Source organism: Misgurnus anguillicaudatus, chromosome 22 (genome assembly GCF_027580225.2).
Source record: "Misgurnus anguillicaudatus chromosome 22, ASM2758022v2, whole genome shotgun sequence".
Lineage (NCBI taxonomy): Eukaryota > Metazoa > Chordata > Actinopteri > Cypriniformes > Cobitidae > Misgurnus > Misgurnus anguillicaudatus.
The window spans coordinates 11,796,582-11,822,726 of record NC_073358.2 but is presented as its reverse complement, the minus strand read 5'-3'; the positions used below and the strand labels follow the sequence as shown (position 1 = coordinate 11,822,726).

Below are 26,145 nucleotides of genomic sequence, written 5' to 3'. Positions count from 1 at the left end.
AAGATGTGTTTAGTGCCAAGAGCAGTAACACTAAACACAGACGATGCCTAAAGACGACATTTAGTCATGAAATTTTTAAATTTTAAAATAAAAATAGATTGAAAAATAAATATGTATGGACATTTAAACTTCTAACACAACAAGTCTGGTGGTGACTTTTGCACAGTACTATATGTTCGCCACGGTTACATGTCCTCTTCCCAAACTATAATCTCAAGTAAAAAACACAAATACACATTCACATACTTTTAATTTGTTACCAGTATAAGGCAAGAAAATTCAGTATGATACAAACATATAAAAATATTTGTATAAATGAAAACGACCTAGAACACAAAAATGAACTCTAAAGCAGTGCGCTCTTGATATAAGACAATAAACAGAGGTTTTGGTGTAAAAGTGTTTGCAGGGAAAGCCACGACTCCTTCACTTGTTGAGACACACTCTCTGCCTCCTCCATCAGGTCCGGGTGCTCAGCAATTAACCGAAGATGAAGCTGAAACACAAAGACAAAGTTCTAAGTGAAACACAAACTAAAACATAACTATTTATATTACATATTTTAGATGTTACAATTATGATTAGGACATAGAGTGGCATATATAGTGGCAACATGTGTTTTAAATATGCCGTCCAGAATATCATTACTAGCATTTGGAGAAGGATGATAATTAAACCATGTCATAACTTTACATCAGGGGTTCTCAACCTTCTCCACTTTAAGGTCCCCTTTATTGAATATACAAAATTTCAAGCTCCCCATTCATAATTTCTACCAAATAAAATATAGCTTGGCATAACATGACAGAAGTATATTTGTTAAAAAATATGCAAACTCTAATTATATCAACATTTTTAGCCGTTTCATCTTTTTATGTTGTTTGTTTTGTCTTATTTGGAATCATTTTAAGTCATTTTGAGGTCCCCTAGTGGGCCCCCAGGGGGAAACACAGCATTATATGCTTTTGCTGCCATCTGCTGCTTACAATCCAAACTACAAGTTGTTTCTAATGTTTCTGTGTGAATTCTGTACAAATCTTGTGTGCAAATATATTTATTCAATTTCAATAATATGTATATACAGTATGTACAGTGAGGAAAATAAGTATTTGAACAGCCTGCTATTTTGCAAGTTCTCCCACTTAGAAATCATGGAGGGGTCTGAAATTGTCATCGTAGGTGCATGTCCACTGTGAGAGACATAATCTAAAAAAAATCCAGACATCACAATGTATGATTTTTTTAAACTATTTATTTGTATGATACAGCTGCAAATAAGTATTTGAACCCCTTAGGTCTGGAGACTGTCTAGGGCACGCCAGAACCTTGATATGCTTCTTACAGAGCCACTCCTTGGTTATCCTGGCTGTGTGCTTCGGGTCTTGTCATGTTGGAAGACCCAGCCTTGACCCATTTTCAATGCTCTAACTGAGGGAATGACTTAATACAGTTCAATCGCCCTGTCCCAAAGCATGATGCTACCACCCCCATGCTTCACAGTAGAGATGGTGTTCTTGGGATGGTACTCATCATTCTTCTTCCTTTAAACACATTATTGGAATTATGACCAAAAAGTTCTATTTTGGTCTCATCTGACCACATGACTTTCTCCCATGACTCCTCTGGATCATCCAAATGGTCATTGGCAAACTTAAGACGGACCTGGACATGTGCTGGTTTAAGCAGGGGAACCTTCCGTGCCATGCATGATTTCAAACCATGATGTCTTAGTGTGTTACCAACAGTATCCTTGGAAACGGTGGTCCCAGCTCTTTTAAGGTCATTGACCAGCTCCTCCCGTGTAGTTTTGGGCTGATTTCTCACCTTTTTTAGGATCATTGAGATCCCAGCGGTGAGATCTTGAATGGACCCCCAGTCCGAGGGAGATTGACAGTCATGTTTAGCTTCTTCCATTTTCTAATAATTGGTCCAAGAGTGGACCTTTTTTCACCAAGCGGCTTGGCAATTTCCCTGTAGCCCTTTCCAGCCATGTGGAGGTGTACAATTTTGTTTTCTAGTGTCTTGGACAGCTCTTTGGTCTTGGCCATGTTAGTAGTTGGAGTCTTACTGATTGTATGGGGTGGACAGGTGTTTTTATGCAGCTAATGATCTCAAACAGGTGCATTTAATTTTGGATAATAAATGTGGAGTGGAGGTGGACATTTTAAAGGCAGACTAACAGGTCTTTGAGGGTCAGAATTCTAGCTGATAGACAGGTGTTCAAATACTTATTTGCCCCTCCATGATTTCTAAGTCGGAGAACCTGCAAAATAGCAGGGTGTTCAAATCCTTATTTTCCTCACTATTAATCTCAGTAGTATTAATATCAAATTAAGCACTATGAAAAACCTAAAGCCTAACTAAAACTACAGGATAGTCATCAAATGACATGTTTTTTTGTTTTAATAACATAATATTCTGGATCATTTTAGGCCACTCCATTTCTTTGGAAGATCCCTGTTACATGATGTATTAAATAATGTTTAAATGGCAGTACCGCCACAGACCCATGTAGAAGGCCGCTAGTTTACATAAAAAATACATGCAATTGTATAGAAACAAAGTGTTAAAGTCTCATACCGTACCTTAAGGAACAACGCTAGCCAGGCTTGAGCCAGGTCAAAATCCCTTTTAGACTGAAGGACACTGCTGATCATCTTAAGGAAACTCTGCATAACTCTGACATCTCCACCCATTTCTGGAGACAAGACCCTCAACTCTGTTTCGATGGCAGAGGGGCCCAACTCCTTCAACAGCTTCACTGGCTCCTCATCTGTCATGGCACCAAGAAAACACATTCAACCCTCAACACGATCTCTACCACGGGCATAATTCTGGCTGTGCTGTATAATGCATCACATCTTCAAACAACATACTGAACTTACACGAGTTGTCGTCTAACGCATTCTCAAGCTGAACGTAGAAGGTGGACTTCTGTGACAACACTCCTAAGTTGACAACTTTAGACTATGGGAAAGAAAAGTGCATGAAATAGGTGTAGCACTTAGAGCTGAAAGTTTAAATGGAGTATACCAGGAGTTTTCAAACTGTGGGTCGGGACCCACAAGGACAATGGAAATGTAAATTATTTAAATCTAATAAAGAACAAATTTCTTTTTGCATTTCTAAATATATTTCAGCATATTTCTAAGTCTAAGTGGGTTGCAGAAAATCATTACAAGTTTGGGAACCCCTGGAGTAAACCATTACAAATGATTCACTTAAACACAGTGCTAAACTAGAACATCTTTTAAAGTGTCACCAAACAGAACTACAAAAGTTGATGTGTGGAAACAAAAAAAATGACACATTTAAATATACTAAGCTCAAGAAAGATACAATGAAAAGAGAGCTTACCTGTTCCTCTGTGGTTTTGTCAGGGACAGCAAACTGGGGCACAAGCCCTGGAATTGTGGGAATGAAAAAGGGTGCCGCTTTGGGCAGTTTTGGAGGTTCTTTGGGTTTGTTCCTTTTCTAAGGGCAACATTTTTTTATAATTATTAATAAGTTAACTTTGTTCAGCTTAAAACAGATCTCCATAAGTTATTGTATTTTGTTTAACACACACCTTGATGATATCCAAATGCAGAAGGTTCTTCCAGCGTGAATCCGGGAGGAGAGAGAGTGTGATAAGCTGTTCATCCAGCTGTGCTGGTGACACATATTCAGCCATCTCAGAGCTGTCAATGTCCAAAGTATCCTCTTCATCTGTATCTACACACAAACATAGACATAAGATTTAGTCAGTAGTGAGCAAAACGATCCTGTGAAGCTTCATAGTCACAATGAAACGGAAGTAGCGATTGTTTTATTTTCCCCGTCGTAACGCATATTAGAGTGAAACGACTTCTGAAATGAGAATATAGGTAGGGTAGGACTTGAATTTGTCTGTTGAAAATTGATTGGATCGTGAAAGTTGGCTCATGTTGTTGTTTGCTAATCGCTGCAATCTTTTCCTGGGCCTGCCCTATTACCATTCCTTGAGACAGACCGAAAGGGTAGATCGTTTTGCGGAAGGGAAGAGATTAGCAGTTTTGATTAAAGGTTATGAGGGCACATTAATTTTTTTTTAAATAATGAAGCTCACCCATAAGTAATTTGCAAAAAGTACTACAATATTGTTATCATTGTGACTATAATATCTATAATAATGTTCCTGCACCTTTGCTTGGGCAGGTCCCTGGCAGCATGATCACGGTTGGTTCATAGTCTGCAGGTAGAGGGCGCAATGACACCATACCGCAAAGTGTTTTATTGGACCTAAAAAAATACACACAAAAACATACACTGAAAGTCTGAAAACACATTTCACACCACTACTGACCAAAGCATTTTCAAATTATTATATTAATAATAACATTAAACTAAAATGTATGTTGCCCAACATGGTTATTTATAATAGCATGGCAAACACAATTAAGTGTAAAAAAGATTCAATGCTAAACCAAACAGTGGAAAGCCACGTCTTACAATACAGCCCCTAATAATTCATATAATAATTTATAGCTCATATAATAATTCAGACTCATTTATAAATACACTGGCTAATTTTCTCATTTGTGTTTTGAGATTTTGACTCTTGAGTACAATACAATCAACTAACTTTCACTAAAAGTAATAAGTTTATTTTAAGACACATGACCACAGAAAGATCTACTAGATATAAAAATTCTAGTGCCCTAATCTAACGCTAATGTGTAAAATAACTAACTGAATTACTAATAACAAGATCTAACAGGCCCATGTATCTGCAAGACAATCTCTTACCATAAGTACACACCAAGACCGTCGACATGTGACGAGGCAAGGAAGTTCCCAGTAGGGGACATACTGAGACTGACTGCCGCTGCATCTACCAGGAAACAGTCGACCAAACTGTGAAAGTCAGCAAGAGAAAGGGGAGGGGTGAGCGAAGGCGAAAGAAACCAGTAAGAGGACTTGCTAAACAACAAAAAAAAAAAACAATTAGGCCAGAGGGGACTTCAACGGCTAGAGGAATCCCCATTAAATATCCAATGTACGAAAGATAATAATTATCTCTAAAACTGGTTTCACTGGTTAGTTTTAAAAGCAAATTGTGACTGAATACATGAAAGGTTATCACAAATATCTAACAAGTAAATAATTTAGAAAGTGTAAAAGGTGTCACTGGAATGGCTTGGTTTTTTCCCTGCTTCAAAAGGCTACTTTAGTGGTTTGCTGCAGAACTGTCTCTTGAAACCTCTCCAGTCCTTACCTGTCATAAGACTCACAGACTTAAAATTAAAGCAAATACTACCAATCTCTAAAGTCCATACCTTCCAGATGGAAGATCCCATGTTCTGATGGTGCAGTCCATAGATGCTGTAATCAGCCATCGCCCATCTGGGCTAAATGTCTGGATAGAAAACACAATAGGTTTCAAGTTACAACAGTTTACCCAGAAATTAACACGTGTGACTTTCCATCTTCATGGAAACACAAAAGATGTTTTAAAGAATGTTTGCACTACTCTTTTACTGTATATACAATAAAAGTCAATATGGACTGGGGCTGTTTAGCTCCAAAACCACTAGAAAGTTCAATTAAAATGCCATAGTAGTAGTCCATGCAAGTACATAGCCGTTTCTCAATACCAAGTACGCCAAACTCGGACTTGTGTCCTTCGTAGTTCGAACTTGCAAGTACAGACTCGGAAGTAGGGATGGGCACGGATATTCGAATATTTGATCGGCAATAATAATTCGAATTTAAAAAATGCTATTCGAATGTTTGTTTGTTTTGTGCCACCAAAGGGTTACGACTTATTTAATGCTTTTTCATTTCATCTATACTCTCTTACATACTTAAATGTAAGATATACATGAACATTAATTTGTATATATTTCTGATTGTTTGGCAATGCAGACTGCAGACGAATTTAAGTTTTTTTTTTCTTTTATCTCCGGGTTTGGCCGCGCCGCGCCATATTTGGCAACTGGCTCAGTGAGGGCTCACGTGTTATTAAACGTGCTTCTCCGCCGCCCGCATCAACACATCATGAGAGATTTGTAAGCGTTCTGTTATAAAGTCTACTTTATTTTGTTAATAACGAGACAGACAGGGAGAACGAAATGAAACGGAGAACATTTATAATATGCGGTGCTCTTTCAAAAATGAACCGGATAACTGCACAGGGCTGTTTAAAAGCAAAGCTCCGTCTTTGTGAAATCTTGTTAAATTAAGCTAACGTTAGTAACTTTGCACAGTCAACAATAATCTATCGAGCCAGCTTACGTTATTTGTAAAATAATGTTTAATACAGATATTCAATCTTGTTCAATCCGTCTGTTGTTTTTATCCGATAACCATCATCACGTGCAACACGAGGAAGAGTTTTCTCCACAGCACCGGCATTATTGTATCTAGTCAGAAGAACGGGCTTTCACCGAAGCAGGTAGGGTAAAGATGGTTTCTTTACTCACAAATACATGTCAAACTAAACTGGGAAGATATTTATATGTTGACTGAGCAGTCGGTTATGTAGATGCGTTTTTTCGTTTGCTCCGGGCTCTTATTTGGAGTCTGTTTAAGGGTTTAAATGATGATAGCCTACTTTGTCAAGTCCTCAAACTTTAAACTTCGCAAGTCCTCAAACTTCGCTTAGATTTGGGGTTAATGTATAATATTTGGTATAATATAATGTATGTAAGATCCTACAGTAATGAATTCATACTAACGACCGACTTGAAACTAAGGGTTTGACTGACTCAGACTTCGCTCCGCATGGGGTTTTAACGCCTTTTTTTCTGTAGGATATTTTTTAAGAAGAATTTAAAATATATATATACAATTTACAATGTTTTCAACTTAAAAATACATACATACATATACATACAGAATATAAGTTTAGCTTGTTGTGGATGTTTCCTAATTATAAGCCTTCTGTGAAATTATGACAAAATGAAAAATACAAAAGACGCATGTCTTAATTAACATAATTTAAATAAACGAATATTCGAATATTCGTTCTTTATGAGCTTAAATATTCGAATAGTAAATTACTGGAAAATGCCCATCCCTACTCGGAAGAACAACTCCTGACACGAAATGCATTCTGGGAAACTTCGCTGTCATAAGTCCACACAAGTCTCCTCTGATGCATCCTCGATAAAATGGGCGGATCAAGAACACATCCGGGGATTTTATGTGAACTTGGGCTTGCTGCGAACTTTGATTTGGAACAGTACTTGGTCCGTGACTGATGACGTTTCACAAGTCCACAAGAACACAAGTACAGACAAGAACGCATATTGAGAAACGGCCCTTGTCTTTTAAATTGGTACATATTTATGCAACGCACAGAATTAAATTGTTATTTAAATTAATCCTTTTCGCTGCAACTTGTAACATATGAAGTATTACATTAATACATTTAACCAAAATCAGTTATGAAACAACTAATAGCTTTTGGCATGAGCAATGTCAAACCTGATGCTAAGTGCTGCATTTCACAATGCTATCTGGTTCCAAAGACTGTATGTTATGGAAGAAGGCAGAATGAACCCTCTTCCTTTGAGTTCTCCTAGAAGAACGTTCTCATTCATTCTCCTTTTGAGTTCGACATTAGAATTAAAAAGTCAGGCAAGTTTGAAATCGCATAAGCGTGGAAACACATTTCTTTAGTTGTGAATGTTCACCTGCGTTTAAGACCTGTACCATAACATCTGGTTGCTATGACATGGGCGTCCTCACTATGGCACGCCCTTTACGGGATTGTTTCTGCCTCTTGTTCCAGGGTTCCCACACCTTAGTTAACTTCAAATTCAAGGACCTTTCAAGGACTTTCCAGGTCCAATACCCTCAAATTCAAAGACTAAATGTCAGGACACATTACAAGTGAGAGCAAGGTTACATTATGTTACTTTTAAAGATACATTGTTACAGTTCCCTTTCGAGGGGACTCACGCTACGTCGCTGCAGTGACACTTTGGCTCCAGGGGTAAGTGCGTCTGAATGTGTATATTAAATTCAACCAATGGTGAGGCTTAACGACAAAGACAGGGTGACGCAGGAGCCAGGAAGTATATCGCTATCTAAAATATTGCCAAAGATGGTGTTACAGAGACGCAGGAAGTATGGCAAGGGAGATGCAGTTACATACATAACCCAAGTGTCAAACACAATGAATTTTGGTATGAATCAAAATTCACATACAGAAGATAAAAGCATTTAAAGCGAACAGTTTAGCACTTTCAATGACCTGTATCTATGTATGTATATTTTCAAAAATTTCCCAGGGCCTTGAATTTTTTCCCCCAGATTCACAAACTTTCAAGGAGCCGTGGGAACACTGTTGTTCCCACAGAATGCTTTCTGTGAATGTAACGGCAATATTACTAGGTCCTCTTTACAGGAGCGATCCCAGAACATTTACAGGACGTGTTTGTATTCACACAAAAGCCTCTCTGCCAATTTTATGGAAATTTTCTGAGATCAAAGTGCTGTGTGAATGAGGTTCTATTGACACGTTAGTGCAGGGCAGTGACTAGATGTAAAGCAGCTACAAAAATGTCTGATGCAGAGCTATTGTCCAGCTCCAACCTAAATCAAACAAATCTGAACCAACTTATAATGTAGTTCAGGATTAGGTCACACTGCACCTTTCAATGACATTGACTTATATGCATGCAAATGCAAGCTAAGGTGTAAAGTTACGCATTTTGCTGGAGATCCCTCGTCTAAAGAGTAACGTGGATTTGGCATGTGTTCTGTTGTAGTAGCTTGCAAACTGCGTACAAGCACGTATAATGTGCACACAAAGGGTTGTGCCAAAAGACCATCATCTATCAACGATAGTAAGACATATGGCCGATAGCGGGCCTTTATGACGATAGTTGGCATGCTTGTCCATTATAGTTTTAACCTCTTAAAAAGCACTCCCACTCTGGCCCAAACCATGAAAAGACTTACTTTCACTAAAAGGGCTGTTTTTTCACCAAAAGGACTGTTTTTACTAAACCATTTAGAGTATAAGCATAACTGTGGTATCATTAGATAGAAGATACTTTGGGCTTCATAATCCAGGTTTCAAAATTATTTTAAGATTAAAAAAGTTAGAGAGGCTGAAGAACATTTTAATAATATTTTTTTTTTGCATAACATCTTTTTTTAATATATTTTTTTTAATAATATTTATCTTTTTTAATACTAAAAATCTTAATGATAAATATTTGTGTGAGACCTAGAAATGCAATGATGCCAAAGCCACAAGTCTAAAGAAGTTATATTTCACGTTTAAAGTCAATAGGCCCAAAAATGAGGTTCTTGCAAGAGTTTTTGTAAGACTAGTGCCTTTTCTTAGTCAGCCCCAAAATAAAAGTCTTTTGTTTACATGCATACACGTTCGTTCTTCGTCTATCAATTAGTCCTGGGCGATAATTCGATAACGATAATTTTACAGATTAAAAACCATAGATAAAACGATAACGACGGTTCGATAAGTGATCGATAATGTTTACACACCGTGCGTAATGTTGCGCAAGCACTTCCGGATGCGGCACGCGCTCTTGGTTTACAATCAGAGTGTCAGTTAGACTTGAAGGAGTGGAGGATGAGGCAAGTTATTCATTTATCAGTAGAGCCCTATGATTTTCGCAATGGGGACGGAATCACGGAATCCAAATGCGCGGAAACAGTTTCTTGTGTGTAATGTTGCACGCGCAAACAGGGTTCATCAAACACAGCAGACACAATAGGCACAGACACAGTATACTGTACGTTCTTTCAGCGTCCGCCTTCCGCACGCCCACATTCGCACAGGTTTAAAAGTATATTTATAGGACCTTCACAAATTCAGGTAACTGAGGAAAAACAGCAGATCCACCACAGCAGTTAATGAAATGTATGCGTATGTGCGCTCCCACAGCAACGTCACACTCTTGACATCCATTTATCAGCGTGTATAGCTCGTATATGTATAACACACGTGTGATCACTGAACTAAGTTTTCTTTTTTGTTTAAGTGAACTGATGTTACTCAGTATATTGAAACTTAAAGCAGTCTGTCTTGGGTCTTAAAGTGACAGTAGCCTGCTGCTTTCTGTGTCAGAAATGTGTTGATTTCATAACAAATATATTTACATTTAATACAGATGCCTGAACATTAAAACAAGATTTTAGTATTTGTTTTTGTCATGTTCTGACTAAAAAGTAGCTTAAAACCATTATTAACTGTCTGGTTTGTACAATTTTCATTCAGGACTAATAATCTGCCTTTAAATGTGACAGGAATAAAGATTTGTTATTTATCATGATAATTATCGATATCGACTGATATGGAAAACATTTTCTCGATAATTTTTTTGGTCATATCGCCCAGCCCTACTATCAATATTTTCCATTGGAGGAATGAGCGAGTCAGATGACGTCACAATATTTGACAGCGCTGTTTGGATATATTACGTATTATACTACCGCCTACTTTTAGAAACAATGTTTGACCGCGGTTTTGAACGCGTGTGTAATCTAATATAAAAGTGTTATGATGTAAATAGTCCTCAGATTGTATATTATATTCTATTACAAGACGTTTATGTGAAATCTGATGTAAACAATGGACAATATATCTATATTTCACAGATTATACGCATTCGTGGACAAAAATGGTCATTGGATGTATTTTATTGGAGAGTTTTTATGGGTTATTCACACATCTGAAACAGACTGGATTCGATTCGCGATCGTTATAACAACACAAAGGTAAGGAGTCCCGTTTTTATTTAGCATGTTGTCATCTGGACTTCTGTAACAAAACAAAAAAAAACTGACGTCTTTCCGCCCCCGAGCAAGTGCGCGTCGAGAGGTAAAAATTATTATTACTATTATCATCATAGTTTTTCCATTAACATGCACATTGCATGCTTTTCCTTGCATGAGAGGGTTTGTGGGTTTCACTTGAACTTGTTAGGCGCATGACTCGGACTCTTCCTCACACCTGAGCCTGTAATACGTATGGCTCTAACATTTCCTTGCATTAGAGAGATTGTTAGGCGGGGGTTTAAGACCTGCCTGTGTTGTTCCCACGCCCTGGCACACAGGAAACTTTAGAGCACCTGGGCTTTATGACAATCTCAGATTAATGGCATCAGTTATAAGAAGGTGGCATTCATGACAATGTTGCCCTTAAAGTAAATCAGCTTCTTTTTTGCATACCAATCAAGTGAATTGTCATAAAAGTAAGTAAACTATTTACCCGCCCTCCGATACTATTGTCACAGGCTGACTAAAGGATGATGATGATCTCACAATGGGGCATATCGCCCAACACTAACTACAAAAATAATCCTTGATGTCTGTAGAACAGATTTTGAGCTGTGAATAATTTTCTGTCTAACACATGAACCGCCAGTTACAACAGCGACCACAAACCACAAACAATAGGGGCCACGAAAGTAGCAAGTTTACTGTCAGAGACAGTGGTAGTTTAGTCAATATGTTATGTTTACAATGAGTAGGTAAATGCCTTTTCTAAATCTCACCATGTCATTGATCTGTCCACGATTTCCAGAGAACCTGCGGACTATCCTCCTTGTCTCTAAGTCCAGTATGTTCACGGTGAAATCATCCAGAGCGATGGCGAGCATTCCACTGCAAAGACACATCAATTATAAACTGACATCAAACAAACCATCCTTAGTAGGGTTAGGGAAATTTCCAAAATTACATATTTTTCAGCTTTCTCACGATTTTAACTACATGTCTCATTTATTTATTAGATTTCTTTTATAAATTTCCAGAAGAGCCATAAGAAGAGCCATCATTTGAACAACAATTAATTTAATTTGTATATTTGCACATACCAAACCTAACAATATATAACAATTAGTGATAGAAGGATATTTTGCAGTGCCCAATATGTCGGCCGATATTTGGATTTGTCTGACAGACAGTAAAATGGCCAATTATTATTTACTTTTTAACATGACGTTATGTTGTGTCACACACAACAACACTCTGGTGTGCAGCAAAGTCCTATTCAAAGAGTCCAGTAAGATGTCAGATCCAAATTAATTATGTCTTGTAAATGTGTGTAAATGTGTTAAGTACCTTAAAAGGGTATATTTATAAATATAATGCATAACAAATGTTTATTTAGCTTTACCAATTTTCAGCTTGTCTCATTTAAAGCAATTACATTTGTGTTATATCTGCCACACAGCTTTCTTAATATCGCTATAGGCAATTAAAAGAAAACCCATATTGGCCGAAGACAACTAATAACAATAAACGCCTTTTTTAAGGTATATAAATTTATATACCACTGTATGTATAGCATTTCTATTAAAACCGTTAAATATATATACAGTGAGAAAAATAAGTATTTGATGGAGGGGTCTGAAAATTTCATCGTAGGTGCATGTCCACTGTGAGAGACAAAATCTAAAAAACAAAATCCAGAAATCACAATGTATGATTTTTTGACTATTTTTTTGTATAATACAGCTGCAAATAAATGAAGAGTTTGGTTCCAAAACGCGATAAACGCCATTTTTGAAAAAAATTAGTTACTGCCAAAATCAGTATTATATCAGGTCAGTAGTTAAAAGTAAATAATTAATTTTACGCAAAATCCAATACCCGCCATGATATTCTGTCATCTTTTCTCCCTTTTTTCCCAAAATGCGACAAACGCCACTCCTGCTTTTTTACAGAACGCAATAACTCCATTTCTGATATTACAGCGGACCATTCACGCAATGTAAACAAACATGGCGGCGCGCTGAGTACACGGAGTCCCAGTTTTCCTCATCTACTTTGTACTTCGTGATCAACAAACAAAACAAAATAATACTTTAATAGCATTGATAAACCTGTGATGGTTTTCTGTGACGGGAAAGAAACGTAAGCCATCAACAGCTAATAATTTCCGCGAACGGCACTCGGTTGCTTGTTCTCCAGACAGCATCAAGCTTCTCATGCTAAAACATTGTGTTCTTACAAAGTAAGTGTTTTGGTTAATGCCATTAATGTTTATTTTTTAATCATTGTATACCACTAGTCAACTAAATAAATATAAAATGGTAAAGATGAATGCACATTTATACATTGATTTAATAGATTTATAGCATTTTGAAATAAAAAACTGTCATGGATTTATTGCATTTTGTGGAAAAAAGAATTAGTTTTTATAATAAATCTTTGAAAATCAAGTTATGGATTTGAATTTTTTATGTTTTTATAACCTAAAGATGCTATGTGAAAGTTTGTAACAGAAAATAGTGGTTTTCATCTTGTCACTTTCTTGGTATAGAAAACACGTTTTTACCAATATTTGTCAAAATGGATTTATTGCGTTTTGGAACCAAACTCTTCAAATATTTGAACACCTGTCTATCAGCTACAATTCTGACACTCAAAGACCTGTTAGCCTTTAAAATGTCCACTCCATTTATTATCCTAAATTAGATGCACCTGTTTGAGGTCGTTAGCTGCATAAAGATACCCGTCCACCCCATACAATCAGTAAGAATCCAACTACTAACACTGCCAAGACCAAAGAGCTATCCAAAGACACTAGAGACAAAATTGTACACCTCCACAAGACTGGAATGGAAGAAGCTAAACATGACTGTCAATCTCCCTCAGACTGGGGCTCCTTTCAATATCTCACCTTGTGGGGTCTCAATGATCTTAAAAAAGGTGAGAAATCAGTCCAGAACTACACGGGAAGAGCTGGTCAATGACCTGAAAAGAGCTGGGACCACCGTTTCCAAGGTTGCTGTTTTTAATACACCAAGACGTCATGGTTCCCCTGCTTAAACCAGCACATGTCCAGGCCCGTCTTAAGTTTGCCAATGACCATTTGGATGATCCAGTGGAGTCATGGGAGAAGGTCATTTGGTCAGATGAGACCAAAATAGAACTTTTTGGTCATAATTGCACTAAACGTGTTTGGAGGAAGAAGAATGATGAGTACCATCCCAATAACACAATCCCTACTGTGAAGCATGGTAGCATCATGCTTTGGGGGTGTTCTGCACATGGGACAGGGCGACTGCACTGTATTAACCCTTAAACAGGCAGGGGTGGAAAACGATGAGCAAAAAATAATTTCATGACATTTTTTGTATCATCTGGACTTATGTAATAGATATTCATTGGAATTTTTAAAATATTTGATATATTCAGGATTTTATGAGTTGTATCTCCCGGGATACATTGCCCTATTAAGGTATAAAAAAAGGATTAAGTCATCAAAATTTATTTTTTATTGCAGCAAAAATTATGTGATTCTGACTTCCTCTCTTGCTCTAAAATATGCCATATATATTTTTTCATCCATTTTAAACTGTGTAAACAACAGGTTTACTAGTAACATTGCATGTAAATAACACAACTAAATGTAGGTAGGCCTAACTAAGAATGAACAGTTTTTAAATGTCTTCATTGGCTACGTTGGTGCTTTTTCTGCTCCACCTGCAAAATATATATATTTTTTAGATAATACTAGTTTGGTAAATTATTTAAGAATTGATTAATTTTGCATACTACCTGAACTACCCCTCAATGTAAACTATATGTGTCTATATGTGTTTCATGCAGAGGCCTCTTATTGGCTGCAATTTAGAGGAATGCATGCCTAGCATGAGGAAAATTACCTACATTTCTTGGTTCTAATACACCACTGCACTGTCACAAAAAATTTCATCTTCATCACTTTTCTCAAAATCTGAAGAATTCATTGGTATTGGCTCTATAACTCATATTCCCTATCATTCCTTATACCATAAAATTAGCTGTTGTGAAGCCGCAAAAGAAAATATCCAGTTAAAATGCTAAGATGCAGTCACCTAAATATACGAATATCAGTTTAACCTGCAAATTTGATTATTTATTACATTTTTTCAACTCAAAATACAAAGATAGGCCATATTGTGGTTAATCCCTTTTTTATACCCTAATCAGGCAATGTATCTCAGGGGATACGTATATTTCAAAATGTGCTAAATAACAATATAAACAACATATAACCGAATTTTCTTCTTCAGCACCTTAAGACAATGCTCACAATTAATATTAGCAGTATTAATATTTTTTTTAAGAAGAAAAGTAAGATTAATATTAATTTTCTTACCACAAAATCTGACTGTCCTGCAAAACCGGTGGCCATGTTGGATTTGGGTCGGGCTGACCAATCAATAAAAAAAAACTTGAAGCAAATAATGTTACCCACATATTCAAGACAGACCAAGGTTTGATAACTGATAGAAGGTTTTGGTTGAAAAATCTTTTTTATGCCCCAAACAAGACACTGAAGAGAGCGTATCCCGTGGTGCACAGTGCCTGTTTAAGGGTTAAGGAGAGGATGACTGAGGCCATGCATTGCGAGATTTTGGGGAACAACCTTCTTCCCTCAGTTAAAGCATTGAAGATAGGTCGAGGCTGGGTCTTCCAACATGACAATGACCCAAAGCACACAGCCAGGATAACCAAGGAGGCTCTGTAAGAAGCATATTAAGGTTCTGGCGTGGTCTAGCCAGTCTCCAGACCTAAACCCAACAGAGAATCTTTGGAGGGAGCTCAAACTCAGTGTTTCTCAGCGACAGGCCAGAAACCTGACTGATCTAGAGAAGATCTGTGTGGAGGAATGGGCCAAAACCTGGTGAAAAACTACAGGAAACGTTTGACCTCTGTAATTGCATACAAAAGCTACTGTACCAAATATTAACATTGACTTTAGGTGTTCAAATACTTATTTGCAGCTGTATCATACAAATAAATAGTTAAAAAATCATACATTCTGATTTTTTTAGATTATGTCTCTCACAGTGGACAAGCACCTACGATGACAATTTCAGACCCCTTCATGATTTCTAAGTGGGAGAACTTGCAAAACAGCAGGGTGTTCAAATACTTATTTTCCTCACTGTATATACACTGACCAACCATATCATATAGGAATAAAGGATACAATTGTGATAAAAATCAACCCCTCAGTGAACGTTTTTGTTGCATTACTTGCTCAGAAAATTTTTGTTATATGCCAAGTAAATGTTTTGTGAAGGTGGTTTTAAAGGTCCTGACATGCTTTCACTTTTTATTCCTTTTTGCTGTGCTCAGTCCATCTGTTTCTGAACACAAGATTGCATCTTATGTGAACATGTGAGTCATTCTGCACTGCCCATTTTTGATAAGCATGGTCTGAGAGGCGCATGTGGGTTTGTAAGTCCCTTAACCTTATGTCTAACTTGACGTTTATATTGCTTTTGACGGTAGAAAAATAATTCCATTACAAATAATGAAAATCGCACGTAGGTCAAGTGGTATGATTCATTGATGATGCAACTTTCTTCAAATGTTAATGTTCTTTTACTACTTATGAATTTCCATTTTCTATTTCACCTAAAGTGCTCTTCTTTATCATTACCATCAGAAATGCTGCAGACCTATTTTAAATTTACACCGCACCACAGAATAAAGCCACATTTCTCCTGTACTTTCTTGCTAAAATTACTTGTTGATGTCTGTAATACCTGTCCCTATGAAGAAGTGAGCATGCTGGAGCAGCTGGCAGGCTGTGTGTATGTAAGAGCTCCTTGGATTTAAACTTCCAGATTTTCACAAGCTGGTCCGCACCCACGCTGACAGTCAGCTGGTTAAGACCGTCCACAGCGACCCCTCGCACTGGCCCTGCATGCGCTGCAAAGCACAACAAAACATGCACTTGACCCTGCTAAAATAGGAATTTTCCCAGAACAAACAAAACCCCCAGATGTTTGGCACGTTAAGGAAATTACCCTTGTCTTCTCCATAATGTCCCCTATGTAGACCTGACTGCATGTTAAACACATCAATGTGTCCCGAGGACAGGGCGATCACTGCGAAGTTCCCGCAGGAGGTGATATCTATAGCCTGAGGAAGGTATGGGAAAAGTCAGTTTCAATTATGCAGTATGTAGTAAACAAACAAATTGACACACTTACTGTTGCATGCACACTGAGGGCCCGGTTCTTTTTGAAACGTTCTGGCTCCAATCTGTGAGCACCAATCGAACCCTTCTGATAGTTCCATGTCGTGGCCATAAGGAAACCACGGTGGCATGCAATAATGCCATCCCAGTCACTTTGTCGAGCGGTTTCTATATATGATAAAAAAGCTCAAGCATTACGTACATACTGTATCACGTAGTAATATTAATTCTAAAATATACTTTTTTATATAGTCATTTGTAACCATAAGCTTGGTCCAAGGCCAAACCATCTGACCCACATGTAAAATGACTAAGATCATTGCACAACGTAGTCCATAATTTTCGTATGCTTTTTTCGTATTCGTTATCCTACAAATTTGTCATGCACACAAGCCCTGTACACTGTATCCAATGCATATTAAGGAATAGCAACAAGCAAGGCAGCTTTCCCAGTTCCTCCCTGTATGCTGCCGCTGTCTACTGCTCCGGGTGTGTGTGTGCTCACCACACTGGGATGAGAAATTTGGGATACCATACCTGCCGAACACAACACTTTCTATCCGTCTTTATATTCCGTCTCTTTGTATTCCCCACTATGTTTGTCATATTTTGTGCTGTGAGACAATGTGGATCAACTATTCTGGATATTGGCATTTGCTTGTACAGCGGATCTTATTTCAAAACACCTCTCAAAATGCTTGCTACAAATGCGAAAAGTTTTTTTGACAGACCGAAAGTTTTGGAGGCAGTGTGTAAATGTGATTGACACAACATGGGGTTGTATTAACGTGTAAACATTTCGGAATCAATGTGCAAAGATCTTAACACTGATCAATTATATAAATTATTTATTCACAAATAAATAAAAACAAACCAGAGGCAAAAGTAGTGATGGTCGGAAGCTTTGCAGTGTCATGCGCCACACCTTTCTTTTTAGCTTTCTTTTTGTTTTGGCTGCCTGTTGGTAAACACAAGTTTGTTAGAAATGTATAAAATCTGTATGATGTAATAAAACAATATTTAATCAACAACATTGGTAAGGAGGTAACGATCTAGCAAGAATAAGTTATTACCATGCCCCAAACTCTTGTTGAACCTTTCATGAACAGTTGAAAATGACTGCAAGGTACCATCTTGACCTAAGATGAAGAAAAAACTATGCTCAATCACATTTCATCTATTTTTCTTTGTTGGTCAGCCTTATAATACCTTAATTATGAGATCAATGCTAAATGACATACCAGCGCTGAGAATGTGCAAGCCACTCTGGTCGTGGTGCCGAATTTTTGTTGGTGGAGCGCTGTGGCCCATCCGATGTCTTAGCAGACGACCGTCACCTCCAGTAACATCAAAAATCCACACCTATTCCATACAGCAGACAAACCAATTAACATCAATATAATATTACATAATAAATTACACAAATCACAGAGCACACATAAAATGAGAGGAATATGGCACAAACCCGAATGGCATTGTCTGCTCCGTTGGTAATCAAAAGCGGTTCGCTGTGAAGGAACGTGAGACCAGCGATTGCAGTTGTGTGAGCGTCTCTCATCTGACTGACTAGTTTCTTCTCTTCCAAATCCCACAGTCCGATGTGTCCGACTGGACTACCAGATGCCATTATTGGATGCCCATCTGCACAGCATGATTGAAATTAGTACATAAAGTGTTTGATTACCACTGTATTATAGGATTCAGTCATTCTGGTTTTCATTATAGGTATGCATTATTCAAAATGACTCAAGTTTATGCTCTCAACCAGTAATTCTGGCGTTGCATAATATGCTTATATCAGATAGTTGTCCACAAAGTATTCGTGTAACAACATTACCTGTCCTGAAGGATAAGGCTGTAACTGGACCCCAGTCTTGTTGAAACTTCATCAGAGTTTCATCAATTCTGATATTGTGAATGATGATCTGGCCAGATGCTAAACCCACACCCACAACATCCACAGCTGGAGTCTGAACAAAATCAATTCAAAAGAGACACTATTAGAAACTAGATTACTAGTTATATTAACAATGTGTAGCTTTGTCTATGCAAAACCTAATGCCACAATGCTCAATAGGTATTTGGGGTGGTTAGTGGGTGTTCTTGCAACCTGATTTCTATGTGATTATTTTTAGTCTACTCTTTCTTAAAATTTGGTATTAGTACAAACCTGTTGAAGAGCAGTAACAGCTGATGTCCATCCAGGAAATGTATACAGGAGTTTGCTAGATTAAAAAAAGAGATCAGATTTTTTTATGTTGTGTAAATAAAAAACATTTTTTTCTGTTGGCTCAATAAGATTTGTAAACCTTACAGCAATGCATAATTCACATACAAATAACACAAAGTTCTCCTTCTATTAGAAATTCACATACTGTGAATAAAGAAATGATACAATATTCAAATATCTGACAATTTCTGACAATATTTGATATTATAATCCGCTTACCCGCTTCCTATCCCTACCGTGTCTAGATATATAAATATATATTCATTTCTCCCAAAAGTTTTTGTCCTTCTAGGAGTTTTTCCCACCGGGTTTTCTCCTAGGGGTTTTTTCGTCCCAGGGAGAGTCAGCCAACTTTGGCTAAACTTAGCACTACTGTATACGTTACATTATTAATATGCTCGCTCGTACGGTTTAACCTTAGCCGCTATATTCTACTTCTTATTTTATCTATTGATTTTCTGTGTTCTCCTCTACATCTACTCATGTAAAGCTGCTTTGCAACAATTAACAATTGTGAAAAGCGCTATATCAATAAATAAATTGAATTGAAAAAAATTAATTATTGGCATACACTTTAAATAAGGGTGCATTTTACAAAAGCAAAAACATTGCTTTATCCAAAAAATAAAATTCTGTCAAGAACCACATTAATGTTTACTTTTACATCTATATGACTTTCATTTTTATGCTAAACTTAAAGACGTTTTTTACAATGAAAGTGAATGGGACCATGAAAAGTATTTTTGTAGGCTAACACAGAAGTTAGCGAGATTCAAAAAAAGCCTGTTCATTTTTCCAATAGACTTTTGGATTATCGCAAAAAAATGAACTCTGTGTTTAACAAAAGTTTATGACACTTACACATTTTGTCCAACAAGTTAATCTTCACAAATGAATACACTTTTATGATTTTTGAAGTTAAGGCTTTTTATATTTCTAGTAAATGCATTTACACTTCGAAATTCATACATTTTTTATTCACCTGTGAAGATTAACCCACTAACTTCCGGGTTGGCCTACAAAAATACATCATCCTTGCAGCACTTTATTTACTTCCAATGCTTGTCAAAAAGCATCTTTGACATTTAAATAAAAATATTTTTTCCTGTGTTCAAGAAACTCAAAGAATTAAGTTGAAACAATAATGACAAAGTTTTCATTTCTGAGTGAACTATAATTTTACGAGTCAAATAAGTTGGCATAGGGATGCACAAATATATTGACCTATAATAGAGGGTATGCATATAACGTCACCGTCGACGAGAGGGACTGCGGTTACGCCCACTGAGTAGCAAGAGACAGAGTGGCAGCATTTGAGTACAGCGTGACATCTGCAAAAACACTGTGAAAACGCGTCTGAATGGGAAAAAGCTGTTGTGCGATGGACTGTACTAACAGATTAACAAGAATTCGGAGCTATCGTTTTACAGACTGCCAAAAAAAAAACACAGAAAGAAGAAGTAAATTGATCGTTCATGCCAACGTCCAAACGACCACAGGTGGGTTAATAAGTTGCTAGGGTCACTATCAAGCAGAGGTTTTACTTACTACTTAAAAGTATTTTTTAAGTATTTGTATTTTATCCATGTTTTTCTTTGGAAAACATAAATTCCAAAGCATATTATTATACTTTTTACTCTTTTATATTTCATAAATAATACGTTTTTGTTTTACATTTAATATTTAAGTACATTAACATACTTTTACTCAAGTAAAAGTACACAACTTAAATGTAATTAGATATTAAATACATTTTAATATGCAATATTAAAGAATACACAGTATGATTCTATGCTTTAGACTGTAGAAAAGTAATGTTTTTCCCACAAGGAAAACGCGTCTAAATGAGAAACAGCTGTTGTGCGATAGACTGTACTAACAGATTAACAAAATTTTTGAGCTATCATTTTACAGACTGCCAAAAAACACCGAAAGGAGAAATAAATAGATTGTTCATGCCACAGACCACAGGTGGGTTGATAAGTTGCTAGGGTCACTATCAAGCAGAGGTTTTACTTTCTACTTCTTTGGAAAACATACATTCCAAAGCATATTATCATAATTTTTATTCTATTAGATTTCATAAATACATGTGTTTGTTTTACATTTAATATTTAAGTACATTAACATACTTTTACTCAAGTAAAAGTAACCCAATTTTAATGTAATTAGGTATTAAACAAATTTTAATATGCAATATTAAATAATACACAGTATGATTATAAGCTTTAGAATGTAGTGAAGTAAAATTTTTTCCCAATACAAACATCCTAATAAAGCTCAGATGCTTGGAAAATGTAACTAATGTAACTAAGTATTGTCCGCCTCTGCTATCAAGCATTTTAAGCTGATAATAGTCAGTTTTACTGGCATTTTCGCAGCAGCACGTATGAAAACCAGCCATTTTTTTGCACGTTTTGCCACTCAACCGGGCGAGCTCTCGCGTGGTCACGTGGAAAAGTGAGGTCAATGCATACCCTCTATTAGGATCGGCAGGTCAAAGCAATTTTTTTAGCTGTTTTAACAGCTGTTAATCAGGGTAGATTATATGATGGTAATCAAAAAAACGTATCAGAACTCATACTGTGTGATTATTTTGAATTGGGTGACAATAGAATTGCGGTTTGTACGCTCTCCACTTCTGGGATTTTAGAAGAGAATAATCTTAAACAAGAAATAATAGCAAAACTATCGGTATCGGTACCGTAGATGTCATTATAAGTAATCAAATATCGGAATCTACTAATGAAATATAGCATTTGTTAGAGATGCATACTTTGATTTAACATTCCACAACTGAAGACTCCCTTGACTGCTTCCAAACAAAACTTTGTTCAGGTAGGTGCTCGGGTGCATCACAGCAGACACCTCAAAAGACCCTTTCTCAAACGAAATCTGCAGGTATGTGTCTGCAATAACATTGACAAGATGAGTCAAGACAGCAAATCTATACTGAAAAGACATCATAAATTGTCCAAAATTTTAATGAATACTAGCAAAAATAATAACACGAACAAACTAACCTTCAGACTCAACATCCCAAATGATGACAACATTCTCCTTGTCAACAGAAATGAGATGATCTCCAAAAGGCAACAAAAGATGCACATCACCATCATGGCCTGTGTACGTGTGAACAACCTGAATAGTAAACCAGTAATATATATATTTACATGCATGCATTAGGTTGACGCTTTTATCCACAGTGAACATGCATTTTATGAGTATGAGTGTTTCCTGGGAATCCTTTGCACAAATTTGATCCTGCATTGTCTACTTTAGTTTCAACAATCTTATAACAAATAATGTTTTACCTCTTTGTTTTTTGCAAAAGCAGAAATTGTTCTTCCATGTGCAGCATAGACAAGCATTCGATCTGCTGCCATGCATGAAATATCTTCTGGGAGGGAATTGCCTGTAGCACATCATTATAACAACAAATTCAATCACACATTGACATACATACATTGTAACATCTCTATGCAACACTGCTGCTGCAATTTTCCTGCACAGGGTTTAGATTAATCCAGGTGTACACCTTAGTTATAGTACATTTAAGTAGTTTTTTACAAACGTACCCTACAAAAAAAAAACACACCTATACTGATGGCCATATTGAGACAAAACAATGGCAATGATATATTTTAAGATTTGTCAGTGCATGCTTAAATGTGCATTTTAGTTGGGAGCTAGACTTAACCCTGTCCAGGAAATCGCCCAATAGTGTCTGATTATGTGCAGGAAAAAGGCAAAAAACTGTCAATCTTAACTTACTGACTGCAACGATTCCAAGTTTCTTGACCTGCCAAAAGAGAACGACCAGTTTCAAAACGCCATTTTATGTTGTTTCTCAAAGCATTTATATAAAAGAACATATCTTTCTTTATTAACTTTAGTATTAACTTTTTCAATTAAACATGCAGTTATATTAATAGTCTCAAGCTATAAGTCCTGCACAAACAAAAGCTCCCATCCAATAATGTGTTCTTTAAAGTACTATGTTATAACACCATGTTACAAGGTCAGCTGTGTGTCATTTAAGTATTATTTTATTGGCGCTAATACCATTGCAGTTTCATGGTACCATTGGTACATAAAAATGTGTTTGGTGTGGGCAAAAGGAGAGGTAAAATATGATTTTGAAAGGTGGGCGTGGTCTAGTGGTTCAAGACCTGAGATGCTGACTCAAATATTGAGGTTTAAGTACAGAGAAATAGAGAGATAAACCAGAATTGTTCTCCCCGAAACCTATTTGGAGAAGATTTAAATGGAAACATCACCTATGTGGTCAATGTACAGTTATTAGTTATGTATGCCTTGATTAATTAATTAATTACTTAATTAAGATAAATGATTATATAGACCCCTTCAAGGTTTGTAAACATTGAATGACAATCGGGTGCGCGCGCAGCACGGGGTCGAACTGTTCATACCATTTAGGCTTTATAATTTAATCTACAGTGCTGAAAAATTATGACTTACCTCAAATGAAGTGAGCACTACAAACACAAGCCTCTTTGATATATGCATGCATTGCATACGCATATGTTTTTGAGATTCTGCATGAATCGCGAAAACTTAACGGAAGACCTGGTACGATTTTCACAGCCCACGGCGTAAGTAGGCGTTTTTGACGATACCGGATAATACGCAACTCAATCTGCTGTAATTACTTTTCTGACCCCGACATGCGCAGTGGGAACAGCCTGTGACGTGAACCGTGAAGGGGTCTATAAGGTTTTTGACTATTTGTCTTGCATTACAACAGGTTCACTCACAAAAATTAACAAAACTTTATCTCAGACCAGAATTATTTAGTTATGAGAACTAGAAATTTAATAGACTTGCCAAGCAACTGAGTAAACAAAACTTAGTATATCCCTGTGACATGACAATTGATGTTTTGAAAATGTCTATAATGAATTATTTTGATTTCATTTGTCATTTTTTTCTTGTTTTTATTATTACTTTATTATTAATAACTTAATTATAAGTCAAACTTTAAACTATCATTTAGATGGCATCATTTATTATTTATAAATATAAAATGTAAGTTAGTTTCTCCATAATATATGATCTTTTAAACAGAGTGTTTATAATTACACAAATATTAGATAAATACGGTCTTAAAAACTTTTATTTCAAGTAGAAGACCGTTGGGATAACTAATCCAACCCCACAACCAAAATCAGTCAACCCACACAAAAAGTAACTTTACCGTAGTATGGTACAGTGATGGCATAATAAGATGGCAACACCACTTTGCTATACATCATGATACATGATCATGATATATGACTATAAGATAAAATGATGAACACACTGTCGACCGTGAGTTTAAGTGGTAAGTTACTACAAATAAGTACTTAAAACAATGCCGTGATATTAGCACGTCACATGTCAATAACAACAAAAAATGTATGTGTATCACTTGTATACATTTATAATAAACGCTGCTATTGTGCGATCGTCATTCATTTAATCCTCACTTACATTATAGGTGTGAAAACACTGTCCAACTGCAGTGACCACGTAGAACTCACGGTGTTTCTTATGGAAGCGAACCACGTGCGGCAGATGATTGGAGTAAAGTCCCAAGGCTCGGAATCCCGAAAAGATCACACTTCCTTTCCTTCCAGTAGACATTTCTGATATTTGTTTTCAATCGCAGTTTACTAACATTGACTAAATAAACACTGACACTTGATAAATATTTAACAGCGTTTCCTGCGCATTTCTGCATATGCTGTGGATGTTGTCGGTGTTACACTAAACGCGGTCCGTGTGGAAATTCCCTACAATTCGTTCCTCACAACAATTAATGCGTGCAATGAACAATACACTAAAGTAAAAATTCCCTATTTTTCAAAAGGGTGCAAATGTTTGAAATTGTAATTCTTAAACATATTCACAAGACACATTCAACTCACGTTAATGATTTAATTTATGTTTAAATAATCAGAACATTCATAATGGCATGTTTTCAGTTCATACAGTATATGTACAAATTTAGCAATTATTAAAAAAAAAACATTCATGTCACAATGTGCACAAACAATAAAGTTAAGTTAGAGTAAACATTATATTAAATTGTAACTGTTATCTTTTGACACATTGCTTATTATAAAACGACACCAGCATCCCATGAAGGCAGCCTCAGTACATCTCTTCAGTCGATATTGAACTGGTGGTGTACTACAGCTTTTCTGTTAAGAGACAATTCCATAAGTAAAATTCACTTATAAAATTTGTTGAAAATTAGTAACTGTATTTTACAACATTTACTTTCAGTACTTACAGTGCTGTCACTTATCAATTGTTGTATATCTTTATAAAGGCGGCATGAGTTCTTTTTTGAAGGAATCCAATTAAAGATGCAGGTAGGATCCTTTTCAAACTGAAGGTGAGAAAGAGCATGTTTCAAAATCCCAACTATACCTTTACATTTAAATTATGATTTAATAAATAAATAATGGACATATATATGTGAACACTGTTTGTTGTTAACAAACCTTCGTATAATTTCTGCATGACAGACCTAATATCTGAGAAAAGAAATGAAATAAAAAGCAATCATTTAAGTGAAATATTTTTATAAACACATTTAGGGGCGGTTTCCCATACAGGGATTAGCTTAAGCCAGGACTAGACCTGAGTTTAATTGGGAAATATAACTAGTTTTAACAAACATACCTTACTAAAAACATTACTTATGTGCATTTTGAGGCAAAACAAAGGCCACTGATGTATTTTAAGATATGTCAGTGCAAATTGTTTTGAGTTTGGACAGCTCTTACATTTATTTTAGTCTAGGACTAGTCTAATCCCTGTCCGAGAAACCGCCCCTTAAACTATTAATGTTATTAGTATGTGCATTCCCTTAAAATCAAACCCCTGACCAGTGGAAAGCATGACCCCATGCTCTTAATTGAGGTTCAGGAAGATTCAATAAAGAATATTAAGTCAATATGACATGTAAATGACT

The 26,145-nt window shown here is 36.4% G+C and overlaps 1 protein-coding gene across 2 annotated transcripts; it reads right to left on the bottom strand.

The window, feature by feature from the left end:
• Positions 1–233: 233 nt before the first annotated feature.
• wdr36 (WD repeat domain 36) lies at positions 234–24,963 on the bottom strand. 2 transcript variants are annotated; one of them, XM_055200934.2, is made up of 23 exons: positions 24,654–24,963; positions 22,935–22,962; positions 22,475–22,575; positions 22,184–22,301; positions 21,937–22,069; positions 19,101–19,155; positions 18,768–18,900; positions 18,396–18,571; positions 18,172–18,292; positions 18,004–18,069; positions 17,805–17,888; positions 16,944–17,098; positions 16,758–16,872; positions 16,494–16,659; positions 11,499–11,607; positions 5,298–5,377; positions 4,768–4,875; positions 4,163–4,260; positions 3,569–3,708; positions 3,358–3,474; positions 2,886–2,967; positions 2,586–2,773; positions 234–496 (listed from the first exon to the last, which is right to left on the bottom strand). In XM_055200934.2, the coding sequence occupies exons 1-23, from the start codon at positions 24,804–24,806 to the stop codon at positions 347–349; spliced, it is 2,676 nt and encodes an 891-aa protein (XP_055056909.1). In that variant the 5' UTR covers positions 24,807–24,963; the 3' UTR covers positions 234–346. The 2 variants fall into 2 exon arrangements, with proteins under 2 accessions (XP_055056909.1, XP_055056908.1); XM_055200933.2 differs by having other exon boundaries at positions 3,569–3,714; positions 24,654–24,962.
• Between the last annotated feature and the right edge of the window lie 1,182 nt (positions 24,964–26,145).

What these genes read in the sequence shown, in the direction of transcription:
- wdr36 (XM_055200933.2), bottom strand. Translation starts at nt 24,806, where the DNA reads ATGTCTACTGGAAGGAAAGGAAGTGTGATCTTTTCGGGATTCCGAGCC. An exon ending in GAGCAGACAATGCCATTCGG is followed by an intron (nt 18,293 to 18,395) that starts GTTTGTGCCATA and finishes TGTATGGAATAG; the next exon opens with GTGTGGATTTTTGATGTTAC. An exon ending in CTTGCACATTCTCAGCGCTG is followed by an intron (nt 18,070 to 18,171) that starts GTATGTCATTTA and finishes TCTTCATCTTAG; the next exon opens with GTCAAGATGGTACCTTGCAG.